Raw genomic sequence first — 19,683 nt, 5'->3', positions numbered from 1 at the left:
CAGGAAACATGGATGAGCTAGTTTCCTGTCTCTCCTCTTCTATGTGAAAATCATCTCACCAGAACAGATTTTGAAATAGTCCACGATAACCTCTTGAAAACATTTGTGATATGTTTATACTAGATTTATAATAAGAACTTGTAATATATGTTCCACACACATCCCATGAATCCATTGACTTCAGTAAAAGTGGAAGGACTTTGTTATCAAGTGATTGTGGTGCTACTGGTATGGGCATGTGGTAACCAAAATCCCTTCTGATCCACCCAACACCAAATGCTTGACCCATTCTCTTAGTACCCAGGACCCAACACAGTATGAATGTCATGACCCCATGTAGAGGTAAAATGATAGAATTTCACAGACTCGCATCTAAATTATTATTTACATTTTGGCAACAAAAATGAATTTCATTATAGACTTTTTTAAGAATGTTGTTTCATCACTGGTTTGACAACAATCAGACTAGCAGTCTGCTGAGGTCTACTTCCCTCACTAAGTTCAAAGAGCTAAGTGTCCCGAAGATACTCATTAAAGCTATGGAAACTGTTTACTCAGAAGATACGTCCCCTACTTCGAGAAATAAATAATTGGCATTGTCATGTGTCTTCAGTGCTATCATATTTATATTTGTGCTTTATCCTCCCCCTATTTTTTTCCCCCCTTTCCCATCTCATTGCCACTGGCTCGAATCTCGTTATTGGCTTCCTTTTCAATACAGGGTCACAATAATGATTGGTTCAGCCACTATCCTTTAGGATCTCCTGAATGCCTGCCTGGCCCCGAGATTAATTTCTCTCCCTCATCTTAATTTTTACTCTTCGTTTCTCCATAAAGAGGGTAAATGTCAAGCATGCCTGACTCCTTCTAGTGACACATCCATTCCAGCAGATAATTACCATAAGGAAATTGATGCTTTAGTGTGCAGAGGAGAATTTAATTTACTCTGACATCCTGCAGTATAATGCATTCCAAAAGAAAGAGTTTCCAATTGACTTTTTAGATAAATTGGACTATTTAATGTGATTACCAGTCTTGAACGTCTTTGACTTATTAAGGTGTTGAAACCAATTAAGGCATACATGCTGTTCATGCTTCCAGATTTGAAAGTGTGAATACTGCTTAAAGATCCATGAAATAAGAAACGGGCTAAACCCATTGTTCATTAGTCTACTGGCTAGGTTGCATGATGCTGCTATGATGTAATCCGGGTAATGATATTAATTACAACATGTAGACGACAATGTTTGATGTACAGGATGATGTGGGTTTCCTGGTCATTCCATGAGAAGCTGACAATTCATATGCTTGGAATATATAGTCATTTTTAAGTACTGGCATTGCACAAAAAAGGCACTTGCAAAACTTGACAGTCTATGATTGTATGCCTTGGTCTTTTAACTGTTGCATGTTTTGTCCATGTGTCCTGATGTTGCCTCATGTGTCCTTAGCGACAGAACATGCTGTGTCACAGGGATAGGGTGGTATCTTTGGGGCTGGGAAGGCCATGCAACTCTGCTGCTAACGATTGGAGAAGACGTTTTGCTGAGTCACTGTTCTGCTCCAGTATTCCCTCAGCCTGGCCTCAGGAGTTGGCCTATAGAGGGGCCCCTCCAAGCTGCTGTGACACACTCATTACATATACACAGACTCAATTACAGGTACCATGTCTGACTACTGTGAAAACTCTGTTAAACGTAGAGGAATCCATGTTTCCATGAGGACACAACTGACCAAAGTGCTCTTGCCAAAAGTTCCCCTTTTACACAGAGACCAACTGCCTGTGAATGTTGTGCTTGTGTAAAGATAAGGGTTGCCTCCCAGACTAGGTGACTTAGCATCTCCCCAGAGTATTGGGAGAAAAGTCTTGTCACTGCACTTACAGAAAAGATTCACTGTACCAGAAACTTCATTTAGGATGTAATGACAGTACATGAATGAGAAATGTGTCTATTATATAAATTAAACTGGAAATATAACTCATCATTTATTGACTATTTCCATAAATATGAATCCAGAAATGATATCAAAAGATAATTGGAAGCAAAATTGGATCTGTGCACTCAATACTGCAATACACCAATGTGTTAACAAGTTAAGATTTAGGTAGTTAAATATGCACTTGAATGAATTCCTACCAGAACAAAACTGGAAAGTATTCTTTTGGTGAGTTAATAGGCCCTCCAGTATGCTGGCTGCCTCTGTTTCTGGTATGTATGTGGTAGAGGGGGGTTGGAGTGGGAAGGGGCAGGGAGCAGGGGAAGTTTTCACAGAATTGTCTTAAATTAATATAGATGTTAGAGCAAAGACTTTTTTTCTGTCTGTATCCTCACTGCCTTCATATTATTCTGCAAGTCCTCAAGTTTTTTTTAAAACATGACCATTCAAACTAACTGTGTAAACGATTATTCTGTCATATTGTCACATTGACCTTAAATTAACAGTTTATGGATGCTGTATATACATCATAATGGACAAAACGTGTGTACACCTGACCATTACACCTATATCAGCTTATTGGACATTCCATTCCAAAACCATGGGCATTAATATGGAGTTGCCCCCCCATGTGTGGCTGTAACAGCTGCCACAAGATTTTGGAGTGTGTCTGTGGGAATGTATGCCCATAAGCCACAACAGCATTAGGGATGTTGGGCACTGATGTTGGGTTATTAGATCTGGTTTGCAGATGGCGTTACAATTTATTCCAAATGTGTTTGATGGTAGTTAAGTCAGGGATCTGTCGAGGCACCAGTCAAGTTTTTCACACCAAACTCGACAAAACATTTTTGTTTGGACAATGGGGGATGTCTTTTCTTGGTTTTGGGCTAGAGTCCTTAGTTCTACTGGTAGAAATATTAAGGCTAAAGCATTAAAAGTAATTCTTGAGAACTGTGCTTCAAACTTTGCAACACAAAGTTTTTTTATGTTTCATCATGAGAACCCCACATCAATGTTCCATTGTCTAATTGAAAGCCTTTCCGGAAAGGTAAAAGCAGTTATCAAAAACAAAGTGAACCAACTCCATACTAATGATTTTGGATTGAGGGGTTCAACAAGCAGGTGTCAGTATACTGAACATTGTCCACATACAATTGGCCATGGTGTATCTGTGTTCATATGCAACAACAGTAACAGTTAACAGTAAAGATAAGGGAATACAGGAATTTTCAAGGATTATGATATTTAACTGAGACCGAAGACCAGGGTTTATACTTGTCTATCCTTCAGCTTAGCTGCTGAAAGAAAGTACAAAATGCAATCCAAGTTTGAATCACAAAATGATTTTTTCCCCCCCCCAAACACAAGTAGTGGAATGATATTTTAATTTTACACCGATGAATTGTGAACCGGTAATATCTTCATAGTGTGTAAAAGTGGGATTTATAATAGGTTACTATCAAAGATAATTATAAACATGTTATGTGTCAGTGTAATCAGAACTGGTCTAGCGTCCCAGAACAGGTGACAGAAGGGGAGCTGCCCATATGCAAGTGAGGAGTCCCCGTCCGTTCCTCTCAGAAAGAAATAAATAAACAATGAATGGTCCAGTCTCCCGCGCGCCTCATCCCATCTCATGCATGGCTGCCAGTAATGGTCTACTGGGTGTCAGCTTTTATTGGCACGATACAAAGCAAGTGCCAAGGGCTGGTGCCTCGACTCCCTGAGCAGAGTCGGCCTCTGGATAAAAGCAAGCAAAATGTCTCACTCGAGCACAGAGACATAGAAATGTTGGGCTGGAACGAGGAAGTACAGTGGAGAGGGGAGGGACCGAGGGCAGAGTTCCATGGTGCTGCCGCGGCGCTTCGAACTTCTGCACATGGAGCGGGGGAGAGTTGGAAGAACTTCATATTGCAAACTCAAGGAATAGCAGGTAGAGTGATTTCCACGCTGATAATGAAACAAAACTTATTTTAAATTGTTTATATTTGTATAGTACAACAAAAGGCCTTACTTTTGAGATAAAAACAGTAAGTATACCTTGATGGAAAACATTATCCAAATATCGGAGCAGGTGCGCGAGCGTCTCTAATATCCAGTAGGGCGGATGTAACGGACTTTGAAAAAAAAAAAAGAAAAAGATAAGTGTTCTGCGTGTACATTTTAATCCGTAGTGTGATCACTTAATAAAGTATGTAAAGATTCATATTAATTATAGCAAAATAATGGAATATTTTCCTATTTTTCCTTACTTTTTCTCCTTGGAAATGTGGGAATACGCAGCACAGCACTTGAAAATATCAATAAATATTTTCCTTAATATTTGACTTAAAAAAATCTTTTGGTCAAAAAAAGCTATGCTTATTTTGATTTATTTTAGTGCAGAATAGCTGGATAGGGTAGCTACTATCAGTTTCGGAATTCTTGTCTACCAGGCCACCTGTTGCAACTATTCGCATACAGAATATTTCCATTCAAAGTTATAGATTTTAGCCTTCTGAAGCTAACTAAACATTAAGCCTACGTTAAATTCAAACTTTCACTGAGAAAGATTTACGATTATTAAACATACGTCAGCACATCTTTTACAAAAACAGGAAATGACCTATATCGTTGATTGCAATTAGTCAGAGTGATTGTAACCAAAAGTTTCTTTGTAGAAAATAAAATACACTAGCTACTCTTTGATGCTTTCAATCCACTGTTCTAGTCATTGATTGGTTTGATCTGAACCCGTGTGTTGATACTGTAATAACTTTTCGGTGGGCAGGACTCACTATACTTTTGCTCCGTTGTGAAACTGAGATGAGTAGCAAACAATATTCCATGAAACAGCACCCATGAAAGCTCAATTTGAGAGAAAATAGGAGAAACGGATTTGTCTAAAGTAATTTTCCTTTTTATTGGTGCATGTTTACACTTTTTTGGGTTAACACATAGGCCTATGCAGACCTTTAGACGAAATGCTCGCGTTATTCATTGAAACAACAATGTGTTGCACAATATTACAACTACACAGGCTACAACTTAACATTTGGCTGCGTCTCATAGTTTTCATGTCTCTCTAAAGTGTTGCCCATCAGAATAACTTTTAGTTTGGGTCACATCACTTAGTTTTGTTTAAATGCAACTACAGTTGCACCTCCGGATAATGAATACACCACTTTGAATTACAGATTAAAATGAATATGAAGTTCAACCTTTACCTAGAACATTATGAGAATATTTTGATCAGCCCTGGCTTACTGTCTCAACAAGTTCGATTTTAGAGTATAACCTAAGTACTAAAGTGTTTTCGCTTGAATAACAAATTATTCTCGGGAAAAATATCAATGCACATAGTACGGCACAATAGCTTATCAAATATCTGTATTTAATCACATTACCTACATCACATAACGGACTGGTGTTTTTTGTCCATTGCAAAAAGGTACAGCAAATACATCTAGATGGAGGCATCAGCTTCCTTGTCAGTGATAACAGAAATAGGAGGGGGCAGAAGAAGACAGGCAGTTATTAAAATGATTGTGAATACCAGACTGGTGAAGTGTGTCAAATGCAAATGAGGCCCCTTAAGGAAACTTAAGGCCCCTATAATTTCTACAGATATTCCCACAGTACTTTCACCTCTGTTAAAATATCTTCCTATTTACATTTCATAAAAAATATCCGTTAAATGCATAGAGGTAGTATGGAAATCATTCAGTCATATTAATTAAAAACCTACAAGTGGGTCACTGATTGTTTTTTGTGATTTTAATTAATCTTAGTTATGACAACAGCACGTACAGCACAAGTACAGCAGGGTTTCATATTGTGGTTTTGTTAGATGGATTAAACAAGGTGTTGGCTTAGGATATGCCTTACAACAGAGATATATATATAATTGGTTTTAGGAGGAAGGAACAGCCATGACTCAGATGAATAATCTACAAATATTAGGTAAAAGGGAATTTTGGAAGTATTTTTAACATATGTAGATGGATCAAACTTAAACCTTTAAATAACACATTCCCAACATGCTTTCAAAACTCTCCATCTGTACTTCTAGCAAAAATAGGTAACAGCAAAAACATATTTTAAACACATATATTCTTTAAAATATATCAATTTAAAAGTATCAACATGCTGTCTAAAGCCAATATGCTCTGCTTTAGTAACTTGTCATGTGTATAGGCTTCATTGGACTGGGCCCCTTTGAAGAAGTGGGATGTTCTATGTTGATACCCTCTTTTCAAGCTCAAACTTTTTTTAAGGGATCCACATTTAGGGATAGCCTTTTTATATATTAATTTGGTCATGAATACATATGCCAAATTCCTTCATATATCCAAAGTCTTCTTCTGTAGTCCTCTGCGTCTGACTGTTTAACGGTTTGCTCTGTTTCTGGTCTCCACCCTGCTCCTTCATGTAGGTTTGTAACCTGACTTGAACAGCCCCCTCACCCCCACCCCAATCCACCCCTCATACACACACACACACACACACACACACACACACACACACACACACACACACACACACACACACACACACACACACACACACACACACACACACACTTATACCCTTGAGTTGGGACTAAGAGTGTTATACCACAACCCTCTTCCTGTCTCTTCTTGAACAGAGAGCAAACTCAGACCCACGGCCAAGACTCTTCCTGCCCTAAACAAGCGTACTCAGACCCTTTACTATAGAAGCTAACATCAGCAATGTCACAATAACCAAAAACCTTGTCTCTAAAAAGCATCTACATCCAATAAAATTTTACTTGTGTTAAGATGACATTTTAAACAACATTTTGTTAAGCTTTAATGTACAATAAAAGCTAAACAACATATTGAAACAATACAATAAAAGCTACCAAACAGTAAAGACATCTTATGTTTTATGTAACGCCTTAAACATTTAATTGTAGTCCAGTCATCTATGACAAAAACTGAAAATGCTGTATTTGGATTTAAATAATCTACTTCCTGAAAGTTGCTGTGCACCTTTCTCTCCACATGCCTACACAACTGGGTTGTGGTTGAATATAGGAATTAATTTTGCTTCTGCCACAGCCCCCTACAAAGACAGTTGCTATTTCCCCTCACGCCATCTGCCTAGAAAAAAGGGCACATGAGAATACCACCCCCTCCTGACCTCCCAACTCCAGATGCTTAAGAATGGTGGTACAGCACAGAGTCCCCTCCTTCAACACAGTGGCACGCAACGCCCTCTGTGCCTTACAAATCATCTGCACCAGTGACCTTTGCCCCTTCTTCCCCTACCACTTGGGCCCTGGGTGTCTGTGGCTGTCAAACATCTGACTTAAGTCTCTGGTCCGTACAACATCGTGCGTTGCGACAGAAGGGTCTGGTTGCTTCCCACTATTTGTTCCAAATGTGTGGAGCCATCTGTCAGTAAAACAGGAAGGCCTAGGTTCCCCTTCTCCCTCGGGCTCGTTTCGCTATTTTAGGGAGCTTCACTTCTCCCTGTGTGGCTGGCTGGGCTGGGCAGGGGCTCCACCAAGGGCTTCTTGAAGTGGTGGAGCTGGGGCTGATGCTGTTGGGCCCATCTGCTGCAGGCTTGAGGGCCATCCATTATTAATGGGGCCACGCGCACTGGTGACTCCTCAGATATGCAGGCCTGGCCAGGATGTGCTCCTCACTAAATTGCCTCGTACAGAAAAAAAATAAGTAACTTTGCCGGCCCTTCAGCCTGCTCTTTCTCTCTTTCTGTTCCTGTCCAACCTCACTCTGTTTCTTTGTCTTGCCCCTCTCACACACTCCCTGTCATGGTCCCCTCCCTTTTCTATCTCTCTCTTCCCCCCCCCCCCCCCACCCCCATCTCACCCTTCTTGCACACTCATTGACTTGCTTCCCTTCCCTCTCTATATTCCTCTCACTGCCACACCATCTCTCTCTCTCTCTCTCCCTCCCTCTCTCTCTTTGTTTCTGATTGGGAGTCACACACGCCTGTGTTCGGGCCGCGGGCTCAGTGATGCATGCTCAGTAAATTAGAGTGAACACGGGCGCCGATCAGCTGGGCACAGCAAACACCCGCATCCTCAGTGACCTGGGGCCAGTTAATTTTCTGCTTAATTTTGCGGCAGTCAGTTTGCATTTTTTGATGATTACGTGGCAGGAAATTAACAATAAATAACAAATGTGGTCTGAAAGCTCATTCCCAGCAACCCCAAACAGCCCGCCTTCCCACACACCCCACACCTTTACGCCCAGCCACTCTTCTACCCAAGCCTCTCTGTCAAGACTCGTAATGAAAATGTCTGTAATTCTTTGTAATGTAATGTGGAAGAAAGTGGTGTGTCTGCAGATGAGACAAGAGTGATCTTACTGGGGTGACAGAGTTGTTCAGAGAAAAGGGAACCCCTTTAGTTGGCTTTTTCTGAGAAACAGTATTTTCTGTCTGTTTGTTGCTTAATCTGAAACACACCTACATGTTCCTCTCTCTCCTATTAGAGTACCTGCACCGAATGGAGACAGAGGAGGCCCACGAGATGTCCCAAATGCCAGGTACGCCACACTGAAACACGGAGACAACAGTCTAATGCACATTGGAACGGATGACTCACAAAGTGGATCAAGTTTGTTTTTGAAGTTGAGGAATTGTTCCATTTTGTGGTGAGTGATTAATTGTACTTGATGGGCCTCCTCCCAGGCAGGGACAGCCCCCCTCCCAATGAGGTATCTGAGGATGGGGAGGAGGCCATGCTTGTTCCAGAGGACCTGTCTGCCAGCTCCGCCCACCAACAGAACAACAGGGACAAGGGGTTGCAAGGTGAGTGACAGCTGCTCTCTGTAGGTTTGAGCCTCTCACAGTCACACCATACTCCCACAGCTAGACTGCCCTGTGCACTTCTATTTCCTCAAGTCAATACCTGTATTTTTATCAGCATAACCTTATAAAAGGTTGTTCTCAAACAGTAATAATATGCACAACAGCAATACAAAAATTGAATGAAAACGAAAACGAAAACAATAATAAAAAAAATACAAATGTTTGCTTTCCTTTATTTTAACTTATTTGCCCCTTCTGAATAACGTATATGTTCCTATCAAACAGGAGATATTCAGTGGCACAAATCCCTTGGTGTTACTGATGGAAAAATATTAATTTAGGTCATTGGCATTAAAATAGAAAGTCCCTCTCATCCATGTTCTGTTAATTATATACTTAAACTTAAGGAATGACTAATGAGTCTTTGATAAGATGATGTAGTAAAACCTTAAACCAGGGAATACCATTGATATTATGAGGATTAAGTAAATACATCAATATAACAGCTCTCCTGACATGATGATGAAGGAAATCTGTTTATCTGACAAATGAAGCTGGAATATTCTTCCAGTGTTCACATGTGGGCAGCCACTGCAATCTTGTCATGAAGAAGCTTCACTTAGTGAGAAGCAACAGGAAACAGAAAAACGATGTGCAAGAGTTTCCTAAGAACAACTTGCCATCAGGCAGTTTCAACACTCCTGGAGATAAAGTCTTCAGGAGCGGAGCCAAACTCGGAGATCATTACAGACACACACACTCACACACCACCGCACAGGCGATGCACCTGCACACACTCCCTCACTGCCGCTTTCACTCTTCAACTGTTGTACTTTTAGCACACACAGTCATCTCCACCTCTCACCAATGCTCTTTACATGAAGTATTATTCAGCTGTCTCTGTAACATCATTCTCACCTGTTCCTTCAAGCTCACTGTGAAACATAATTCTAAACTCTAGAGACTAGACTTTGACTTTAGAAATCCAGAGGACCTGGTATAGTCCTTTTTATGGCATAATGACTCCCCGCTGTTTAGTCTCCATAACATTTGCTGAATTGTTTTGACATGAAAGCAAGTTTTCTTTCGAAAGACTTACATGTAAATCCTGATCAATATGACTTTATTCAGTCCATCTGGGCAAGAAAAGAACAGACATGGAAGCAGATATAGGCAGTTGTGGTTCAGCCAGTCAGTCCTTGTTTTCTCCATATGACTCTTCTTTAAACCTGTGATGAGTCAGTGACATTATCAAAGCTAAAAACTAAAATGCAAGTGACGCAAATATTTATCAAGATTTCCTGGGAACAATGACCAAAACTTGGTAATCTGTGTGAACCAAATATGATTGTCCTTACAACTTTCAAGTTAATTTAACAATTGTATTTATCAGATGGTTATGAGCATGGAGGGAGAAGTAACAAGTGAGGGGTCATGACAGCTAAGTAGGCAACCCTGTGTGTGTGTGTGTGTGTGTGTGCAGAAGCTTGTGCAAGAATATATGTCAATAATTAGTTTAAGATATAGACTATGTATGTTTTGTATTACTACTGGAATGCTCTTTTTGTATGTGAGAAAGCAAGTGTGAGAAGGGTGATGGAGGGTATCGTTTTGTGCATGTGTTAGGGTGTGAATGTGTGCTGCTCTAGACTCCCTGCAGATCTAATCACCAGTGTGAGAGGAAGTGACTGTTATATATCGGCACTGCATCACTGGGGCTTTTATAAACCCCCGAATGCATCAGGGAGGTATAATTATCTCTCAGGATCCTGAACTACGTAGGCCTTGATGAGCTAAGGATGCTGAATGTGGGCCAGGGAGCCATAATGTGGAAGCTCAACACCCGAAAGCCAGGCCACTTTTTTCGTGGGTGAAAATTTGTATCTCTAAACAATCAAAGTCCAGTCAATGTATCAAATTCACGTTCCATATGTATAGGCATGACAAGTAATGTATATTTTTGGTGATAACAAACATACTATTTATGTGTGTATGTAAGTAATGCATGGACTAACTAACTACAGTTAAAAAGAGTAAGGAAAAGTGCACTCAGTTTTTTTATGTTTGTCATCGACAATTTGTAGCATTGGGGTTGAGTGGTTTGACACATATGTGGTTCCCCAGCCTAGCTAGCACACTGAGGTATTTTTAAGGCAGTGTTCACAGTAGCAAGTTTACAGGAACCTCCAACTTTCTCTTTTAACTTCCACAATACATACATTGTGTGAAGTTATTTCGCTAGTTTGTATCCTTTAGTTGATTATGGCATTTCCAAAGCTCACATTTCCAGGTGGTTTTAAGTTATGGTCATTCATTGTCTCATTAAGTCAATTTCTGACATTCATACATGTTCATCTTGTAATGCATTTTTATTGTTCTTTTATTGTTTGTCTTCCCTCTGCAATATGACACGCTTCCCAAAACGAGTAAATCAGGATGTGTGACTGTGTGACAAACATGATAAGTAAAAGCTCTTCTTCCCATCCCTAATTTAGTCACAACTTCCCCATATCCCTGAGAAGCTGCCGCCTGGTATTCGTAGTTCCTCTGTATGGCTGGCAGGGGTCAATAGCACTGTCTACTGCAGCTATTAGCGTGTGGGTCAGAGAGGGGCTGAGAGGGACAAGTCCAGGGTCGGCATAGACCACTGAAGCTGCAGTTTCTCCCCAGAGAACCACTCTGACACACGGCTGTAAATACCTGGAGCCAATGCGCTCTTATATGCAAATAAATAACTGCTCTGAGAAACAAGAACCAAGTTATGTATAGTATCTGTAGTATCCTTTTTTCTGTTATCCTTCAGCTTCAGGCACTGTTTAATCGGGTAACATCTACAGAAGTCATGTTTTTCGAAAGATCCAGGATGATAATCCAGTTTTAATAGAAACATTATTTTAATCATGTCCAGCATCCCATATTTATCTAGTAAGACAATGTCAGTTGTATGTGACGTATTTAACTAGTGTGCAGTCTTTCTGTGGTCCACAGTGACCTCTTCATCCCATGTAATAAGAGGTCCAGTCCTGGCTTTTGTTTCCTGCCTGTTGTTACATTTTCTGCTGATAAAAATACTGTGTTGTTTAGGTTCTCTTCATCACACATTTGCAGAAAATGTATGTGTCCTTATGCTGACACAACTGAGGCCAATAAAGCAGATCCAATTATTGGGACATTTATTCGATAAGACACTGCCAAATTGATTTCAGCAGGACAAAGTTAGTACTACGCACGGTATCTCGTGACCCTTTACATTAGTTCCCACATACATGCACATGTCCATTGCACTCTTACTTGGGAACATTGTTCCCTTGTTGTTTCAGAGAAAACAGGCTTCCCACAAAGAGGCTGTTTCAGTTACACTGTTTTACAAATCCTTGTATATGCTTCCCTTTCTGTCACTTCTCCATAATTCTTAGTATTTCAGTTAGACAGGCTCTGTTTCAAATGCTTCCCCTTTTCCTTAGATTCCTATATTTCATTATTTCAACTTCTTCCTCTTAACTTGTACAAACAAAGTTAGAGACATGAGGAAATCAGGCTACCGCCATGGCATGCAAACCTCAGGCCAGTAGTTGGGTTTGCAAGATAGGGAACACATAGTTCTTGCTTATGGATTGTCCTTTCATTATGGTGATAAGAATTAAATCTGCCCCCAGTATGATTTGATTGACCCTTAGGACAGTTCAGTTGACTTAAGTAGACACAGATACAACATTTTACATACAACAAATTGACTACAAATCAGTCATCCTTTCTTCATGTAACACTTGACAGACATCTTAGGGTATGATTATGTGCATCCGAAAGTTTCCTTGATCTTACATTTCAGAAGAATGTTTTATTGTTGTTTGGGGGTTATTTATGTGTGTCTGTGAGCTTGTTTGTATTTCTCTGTGTGTGTTCGGGTGTGCATTTACCTTACTTTGTTGTTGGTTTACACCGCTGCTGTCCCTAGTTTCACACTGTTTCCTGTGTCTCTGTTTCCTGTTTATCTGGCTGTCATTTGTTTCACAGAAGTGTGATGATGAGAGATCTCATTGCTTATAGATAACGAAGGATCACTTGTATGGCATTGCTGTCATTGCTTAAAGCATTTGCTAGTACTTCACTACGATGATGTGCTTTACACCACTATGCAATTACAGTGTCACTATATACGTCATTTTAGTATGAACACATTCAATTGCATCTTTTGATAAGAACTGATACTATATACCAGTTCAAGTTGGGGGAAAGGGATATCTAATAAAGCTGATTTCCTTGTTCGTTAAACAATAGCGTAGACTTCGATGACAAAAAAATATACATATATAAGAGGAATCGACACATTCCCCAAATAAAATAACCATTGTCCAATTCCAATTGTCCATAAGTTTCATAACATTAAGACATACTGTACAATCATGCACTTATATATCATAGTCAAGTACAGCTGTCCAGAAGCATGCTCGTATTCTAAACAGGCCCACTGCCCTCTTTTCCAGCCTATAATATTAAAGTTGAGGCTCGCAGTGACGAGGAGAATGGGCTCGCCTGTGAGATGAATGGCGAGGAGGAGGAGTGTGCGGAAGACTTGCGCGTACTCGATGCTTCGGGGGCCAAAGTGAACGGCTCGCACGCAGGCCATGACAGCAAGGCCTACTCCTCGGCCGGGGGTATCCGCCTGCCCAACGGGAAGCTCAAGTGCGATATCTGTGGGATAGTTTGCATTGGTCCCAATGTGCTGATGGTGCACAAGCGAAGCCACACTGGTAAGCCATCTGCGATACTTATACCCCTTCCTTTGCCCCCATGCTTACTGCTAGCCTTACAGGGAGTTGCTGTATGTTGGTGGAGTAGGAGTAGTATCAGAAAGCGTTTTACTGGGGCTTCTGTCCTGTAGGAAGTGACAGCAAAGTTTTCTAGAACATTCTAAGAGTTGGTTTGGCTCTCTTCCTTTTTTTCCTTTCAACAATACAGCTTACTGATTCAAGTCCTGTGTAAATTTGTCATTACTGATTATTTAGTTGTTTATTTATTTATTACACGTGTATTTGGTGATGGTCAATGATGACGCTAATCCCTCAGTTTTGGGGTTCGCAACGTTCCAGTCGCAACGTTCCAGTCAAGTTGAACTGAATTTGTAGGAATAAGTGGTTGATGGAGGCAGCACTGTAACTTACCATTACCTTTTTTGTTTTTTTTTTGGCTTAGAAAGATCAGTTGTATTAGCAGGTATCTTGAAATTATTTATTGGTTAGGTTTCACTTAAGTGATAGATGAGACTATTTGTGTTGAGGAATGTATCCTCGGGCTTGGAATCCTGTTGAATAAGTTGTAGATTGGAAGTACAGTTGTATATACAAATAACATATATTCCCAATGAGTAATTGTTTTTACCTTTAACAAATGTGAAAAATATTTTGAGGATTAAATAATTATCTTTTTTGTTTTTTTTTCAGGTTATCAGAAGGTATAGTGTTAGCTTCTGATACATTTGGCAGATCAATTTTTAAGACTAAAAAGTCTCTATACATTTCCATATTTTAAAGTTGAAACACAACATATTCACCAATTAAATGGAATCTTCAGAAAATTACAATTATCAGAGTACTTAAAGTTTTTTCAAATTTCAAAATTGATATTCTATTGTAATGGACCCAAACCAGTGGGGGGGAACACTTTTCAAAAAGGCACTTAACTGCCAAGCTTTAGAAACTAATGAAACCCAAAATGGAAGAAAGGAACACTAGACTCATGTAAATGCAAAAGAATATATAATAAAAGATATAATGAAGTGCCTCCTATTTAAATAGAAAATATTCAGTGGTGAGTCTTTGCTCCTGAAATGCATTTTTAATGAGTTTTCTTTTTTATATATTTTTGCTGCTTCACTGGTGACTCTTATTTTATGGGTGCCTTTGAAAAAAAAGGCATATTAAAACGTTCTCACAGAATGCCACAACACTCGGAGAGGCTGGATATTGGTTTATTCCAGAAGCGCTGATCAGGAAGACTGGCTCTCAACACAAAGTGTTTCCTTCGCTTTATTCAAATGAGGTTGAATTTGCATTGTGATGTGCGGCTCTTATTTTAGAGACGAAGAAGAGGAAAAAATGAGATTTTCAGATCAAATTGACCTAGGCAGTGGTGCATTACGGAGCTGGCAGCCTGAGTCTGAAAGGCTCTTGTTCGATCAGAGCGCCAGGCGGCTCACAGGGGCAGAGAGAGCACGAGGAAATGGAGTGTCACTCCGCTCAGCAACCCTCTCACACTGTTTGATTGGGCTCTGCCCCGAGTCCCCCCATCATTGAGGATGTCCTGGTGCTTGGGATTCGTGTAGTACAGTGACCCCACACTCACACGGCAGTGGTACAATAGGGGAGACGGGTGGTTGTTTAGATCGTGCCTCTGCACAGTAGGATTCAGACAATGGCCCTAAAACTCGCTGATTATTGTCAGGGGCTTCTCTGTCGAGCTGAGCTAAAATCTTGAGTGGTAAACAAACTCACAAACAATGTGATACTTTCAAAAATATATATTTTTTGTGTTCACATTGGATTCGTTACCACAGAATGATTGTCAAATGTAGTGACCAAATATTCCCATTCAAGAGATGTTTATGTCAACATTAATACAATTTGCTCACCTCAGACTCTATTAATACCTGCCAAATTTGAATTCAAATTGGCCAGATAGACTTTACGTTCAACATTTTGATGTAAGCACTCTTTGATGGTACTAACAGCATATTCTGTGTTCTTCCTTGTCTCTAGGCGAGCGACCATTCCAGTGCAACCAGTGTGGTGCTTCTTTCACCCAGAAAGGCAACCTGCTTCGCCACATCAAGCTGCACTCGGGGGAAAAGCCCTTCAAGTGTCACCTCTGCAGTTACGCCTGTCGCAGGAGGGATGCCCTAACAGGCCACCTTCGCACACACTCTGGTGAGTACTGGCACCATGGTAGGTTATGTTTGACATGTATGATTTATCCTTTAGCTTTATTGCTGGATTTGATATAATCAAAATTCATAATTTACACCTGACTTATTGAACGACTATCTTGTCGCAGTTGGAAAACCCCATAAGTGTGCATACTGTGGGCGGAGCTACAAGCAGCGCAGCTCTCTAGAGGAGCACAAGGAGCGTTGTCACAACTACCTCCAGTGCATGGGGCTGCAGAACAGCATCTATACAGGTTAGTCAGAGACGCGCAGGACCCACACATACACCCACACTCCACTGATGACCTACTTTACTCTACAGTCACTCTCCATGACAGCAACTTTAATGTATGAACTATGTTGCAATTGCTAATTCCACCTACAGGTCAGATTTTATGGTATTCATTTGTGTTGTTCTAATTTCTATTTTATTAAGAATTTTACTATTTTTGAACTAAGTTTTGGGAAATTTATCTTAAAATAAGACTATAGCTAAATATCTAAAATATGAAAAAAACTAAACAAAAAAAAACACTAAATACACTGGAAGTTAATGAATCTTAAAGAGTTTAGTAGAAAGTTAAGCGTTTGTCTAGATATGTTTGTAAATACAGAGTTTGATCCTCCTGCTTTGCTTGTACTGTAATCATCAAAACTGTTGATGAGTGTTGCAATGCAAGGATGGGTTTTCTTTTCCACCTGTACAAATGGGTTGTGCTGGTGGCATTTAAAAGCACTTTTCCAAATGACCTTGGCACATCCAATAAAAAAAATTCAGTCATTCCGTATCTGCTCAATGAAAGAACATGACACATAATTTGAACATTTTAGTGGGTCAGATTCTCTAATCTTTTGACTCTGAAATCTACCTCTCTGTCTTGCTTTCCAGTAGTAAAGGAAGAAAGCAACCAGAATGAGCAGAGGGAAGACTTAAGCCAGACGGGATCTGACAGAGCCTTGGTGCTAGACAGACTAGCTAATAATGTAGCCAAACGTAAGAGCACTATGCCACAGAAGTTTGTGGGTAAGGGCCAAAATTTGCTTTCTTTGTGTACAATCAATAGTCTTTATTTGAAAGTGTGAACAATCTTTGTGGACAAAAAAAAGTTGTATGTATACATAAGTAGCATTACTTTTTTGCCACCTTGGCTCTGCAGAAGTACATCCTGTGTATTAAAATGGCATCATCTGATCATGCTCATGCTTTTAATGTGTCAAAATAATTGCTTAAACATGTTATTTTATGAAGAAAACAATTATTTTAGCTTGCTCCTGAAGAGCATGCCCCTAATTTCAATATTACCCTAAACAGGGAAAAAATAAAATATGTTTTCAAGTGTATCAAAAACAACAAAACATCACAGTAATACCATGAATTACTGGGGGAAAAACATAAAGTGAGGATTCTCATAAGTCAAAATAAGATGTTGTGTGGATGTGGATTTCAGGGCCTGTTGTGTCACATGCCAGTCTTGGTGTAATTTTCATCATGTCATCCTCTCTCTCTCTTCCTCTCAGGTGAGAAGCGTCTGTCGGACCTCTCCTTTGACGCGGGCGGTGGGGGGGAGCTGATGCAGCCGCATGTCATCGACCAGGCTATCAACAGCGCCATCAGCTATCTGGGAGCTGAGTCACTGCGGCCGCTGGTGCAGACTTCCCCGGCCTCCTCCTCTGACGTGGCCACGGGCCCCATGTTCCCCCTCCACAAGCCCCCCTCTGAGGGCCCAACAGCCAACCATGGCCTGTCAGCTAAAGACAGCGCCGCAGAGAACCTGCTGCTGTTGTCCAAGTCCAAGTCGGCCTCCAGTGAGAAGGATGGCTCTCCCAGCCCCAGCGGCCAGGATTCCACCGACACAGAGAGCAACAACGAAGAGAGAGCCGGTGGGGGGGGCCCAGGGCTCATCTACTTGACCAACCACATCACCTCCGGGGGCCGCAATGGCGTCATGCCCCTGGTGAAAGAAGAGCAGCAGCGGCAGTACGAGGCCATACGGGCCAACATGGAGATGGTCTCTGAGTGTTTCAAGGTGGTGGGTGGGGATGGGGAACAGATAAGGGCGTACCGGTGTGAACACTGCCGTGTCCTCTTCCTGGACCACGTCATGTACACCATCCACATGGGCTGCCACGGCTTCCGAGATCCCTTTGAGTGCAACCTCTGTGGCCACCGCAGTCAGGACCGTTACGAGTTCTCCTCGCACATGACGCGAGGGGAGCATCGCTACTGAGATAGACACACACACACACATGCACACACACACAAGCGCACACACACACAAACACAGATCATGGATAACCCTACTAAAACCACTCAGATACTTGTTTTTTCAACAACAAATTGCATGATTGAGACAAAACTATGTTTCAGAGAAAACTAAGTTGAGAATCAACTTTTTAGTGGAGTAAAAGGGTATTAAGATTATTCTTCAGTGAATTCAAGAGAACCTACAAAATCTGTGTGCCTCAGCAGTAGGTATCATGTCACATACTGTATTGTTCATACATTAATTTACCTTTCGAAAACCTGTATAGAATGTATAAATGTCACAGTGTACCCAGGCAACTGAGTTGTGTAATTGTGAATAAAAGAATAACATTGTCTCATCTTAAATTCATTTTTCAAGGAACTGCTTGAAATGCAAATTGTTATGAAATAATCATTTCTAAACCTTAAATGCAAGATGTTTGTAGGTTTACAATAAACATCACTGTTGGAGATTATATAGTACCCTTTTAGTTTGTTTATAACCTCTTGTTCTTTTGTATTACATTTTATACATTATTTATGCTGTGTAAATGCATGTCTCTTTTTGTAATTTATTGCAGTTGGTCCGGGTATCCTATATCGTAAAACATATATCATGTTTCAGCTCGTTAATGTATTCAGTGGACTTGAGTTTTAAATACCTACGTGGCCACTGTTCACTGAAAGATGTTTATTTTTGTCTGCAGTCTTTTACAACAGGTCTTTTTGAGGTGTTAAATTTTTTTGTTTGACTCATTTATGCTTGCAAAATATCAATAAACGATATTTTACATATATAAAGTATACTGATTGCTTGTTCTTGAAAATGTGTAATGGTTGGCCAGCACAAATCTACACACATGTACATTTGAAGATGTGAGGAGTTCCATCCTAACCTATATTAAAATATATACAGGAAAGCCTACAGAGTACTGGCATCTTAATTTATGATTACTCAAACAATGGTACAATTACAAATTAATTACAGTACATGTGGCTAGACATTGCCTGGACAAGGTTGTACTGTGTTCTACTGTGGCACCCTCAGAAGGTACAAGGTAACAATGGCTAGCGGACATTTCTAGAAACTACTGTAAAGCAATTTTAGATAATTTAATTTAGGATATTACTAGGTATATGGATGGGCAATTTATAAAAATATAGATATTCCTGGGACACTGATTCAGATTGGAATTCTGTGGGGCATCCCTCAAACTACACACAACCTGATGCAGTAGGCTATTAATATAGGTATGTAGTTTGTAGCCTCAGTTCACTTTCTGAAACTTTCAGAGATCATTAAGCTAAAATGTTATTCAAGGTGTTGTTTTTACCTGTCAAGGAAAAACTATGAGATTCTGAGTGATTGACATTCACAATCACGTGAAAAAATAAACACTTTCTAAAACATACAGGTGGTTTGGATTACCTTGAATTATAATGAATATATAAATACTCAGTGGCTCTATATATACTGTACGTTTGAATGTCAAAAGATTGATGAGTGAGTAAATATGTATACAATGTCATGTCGACACAATAATAAAGGACAATTATTCAAAACCAAACTTCAGTCTAGCTATTAATAATAAGTACATAAGACTATTAGGACTATTATTTAAATAGCACTCATTAAAAACAGGTCTGGATACAGAAACATATCCCATGAAACAAATATAAACCAAAGTTCCATTTCTTATACAGGCATAAGTGTGTTGGCGCACATATGCATACACACACTCACACACACAAAACACAAAAAGACAGTGTTAATGCATACAGATCAAGGGCT

At 40.1% G+C, this 19,683-nt stretch overlaps 1 protein-coding gene across 3 annotated transcripts; it reads left to right on the top strand.

The window, feature by feature from the left end:
* The first annotated feature begins 3,596 nt into the window (after positions 1-3,596).
* ikzf1 (IKAROS family zinc finger 1 (Ikaros)) lies at positions 3,597-18,826 on the top strand. 3 transcript variants are annotated; one of them, XM_062463932.1, is made up of 8 exons: positions 3,597-3,874; positions 8,406-8,459; positions 8,605-8,724; positions 13,209-13,475; positions 15,480-15,647; positions 15,775-15,900; positions 16,536-16,670; positions 17,165-18,822. In XM_062463932.1, exons 1-8 carry the CDS (start codon positions 3,730-3,732, stop codon positions 17,872-17,874), a joined length of 1,725 nt encoding a protein of 574 aa, XP_062319916.1. In that variant the 5' UTR covers positions 3,597-3,729; the 3' UTR covers positions 17,875-18,822. The 3 variants fall into 3 exon arrangements, with proteins under 3 accessions (XP_062319916.1, XP_062319917.1, XP_062319918.1); XM_062463933.1 differs by lacking the exon at positions 16,536-16,670 and having other exon boundaries at positions 3,724-3,874; positions 17,165-18,826; XM_062463934.1 differs by lacking the exon at positions 13,209-13,475 and having other exon boundaries at positions 3,725-3,874; positions 17,165-18,819.
* The last annotated feature ends 857 nt before the right edge of the window (positions 18,827-19,683 follow it).

Source organism: Osmerus eperlanus, chromosome 6 (assembly GCF_963692335.1).
Source record: "Osmerus eperlanus chromosome 6, fOsmEpe2.1, whole genome shotgun sequence".
In the NCBI taxonomy this organism is placed as follows: Eukaryota; Metazoa; Chordata; class Actinopteri; order Osmeriformes; family Osmeridae; genus Osmerus; species Osmerus eperlanus.
This window is presented reverse-complemented; position numbering and strand designations above follow the sequence as displayed.

Coding starts and splice junctions, on each gene's coding strand:
- ikzf1 (XM_062463932.1), top strand. CDS start 3,730: ATGTTGGGCTGGAACGAGGAAGTACAGTGGAGAGGGGAGGGACCGAGG. Junction 13,476..15,479: donor GCACAAGCGAAGCCACACTG/GTAAGCCATCTG, acceptor CCTTGTCTCTAG/GCGAGCGACCATTCCAGTGC. Junction 16,671..17,164: donor TATGCCACAGAAGTTTGTGG/GTAAGGGCCAAA, acceptor TCTTCCTCTCAG/GTGAGAAGCGTCTGTCGGAC.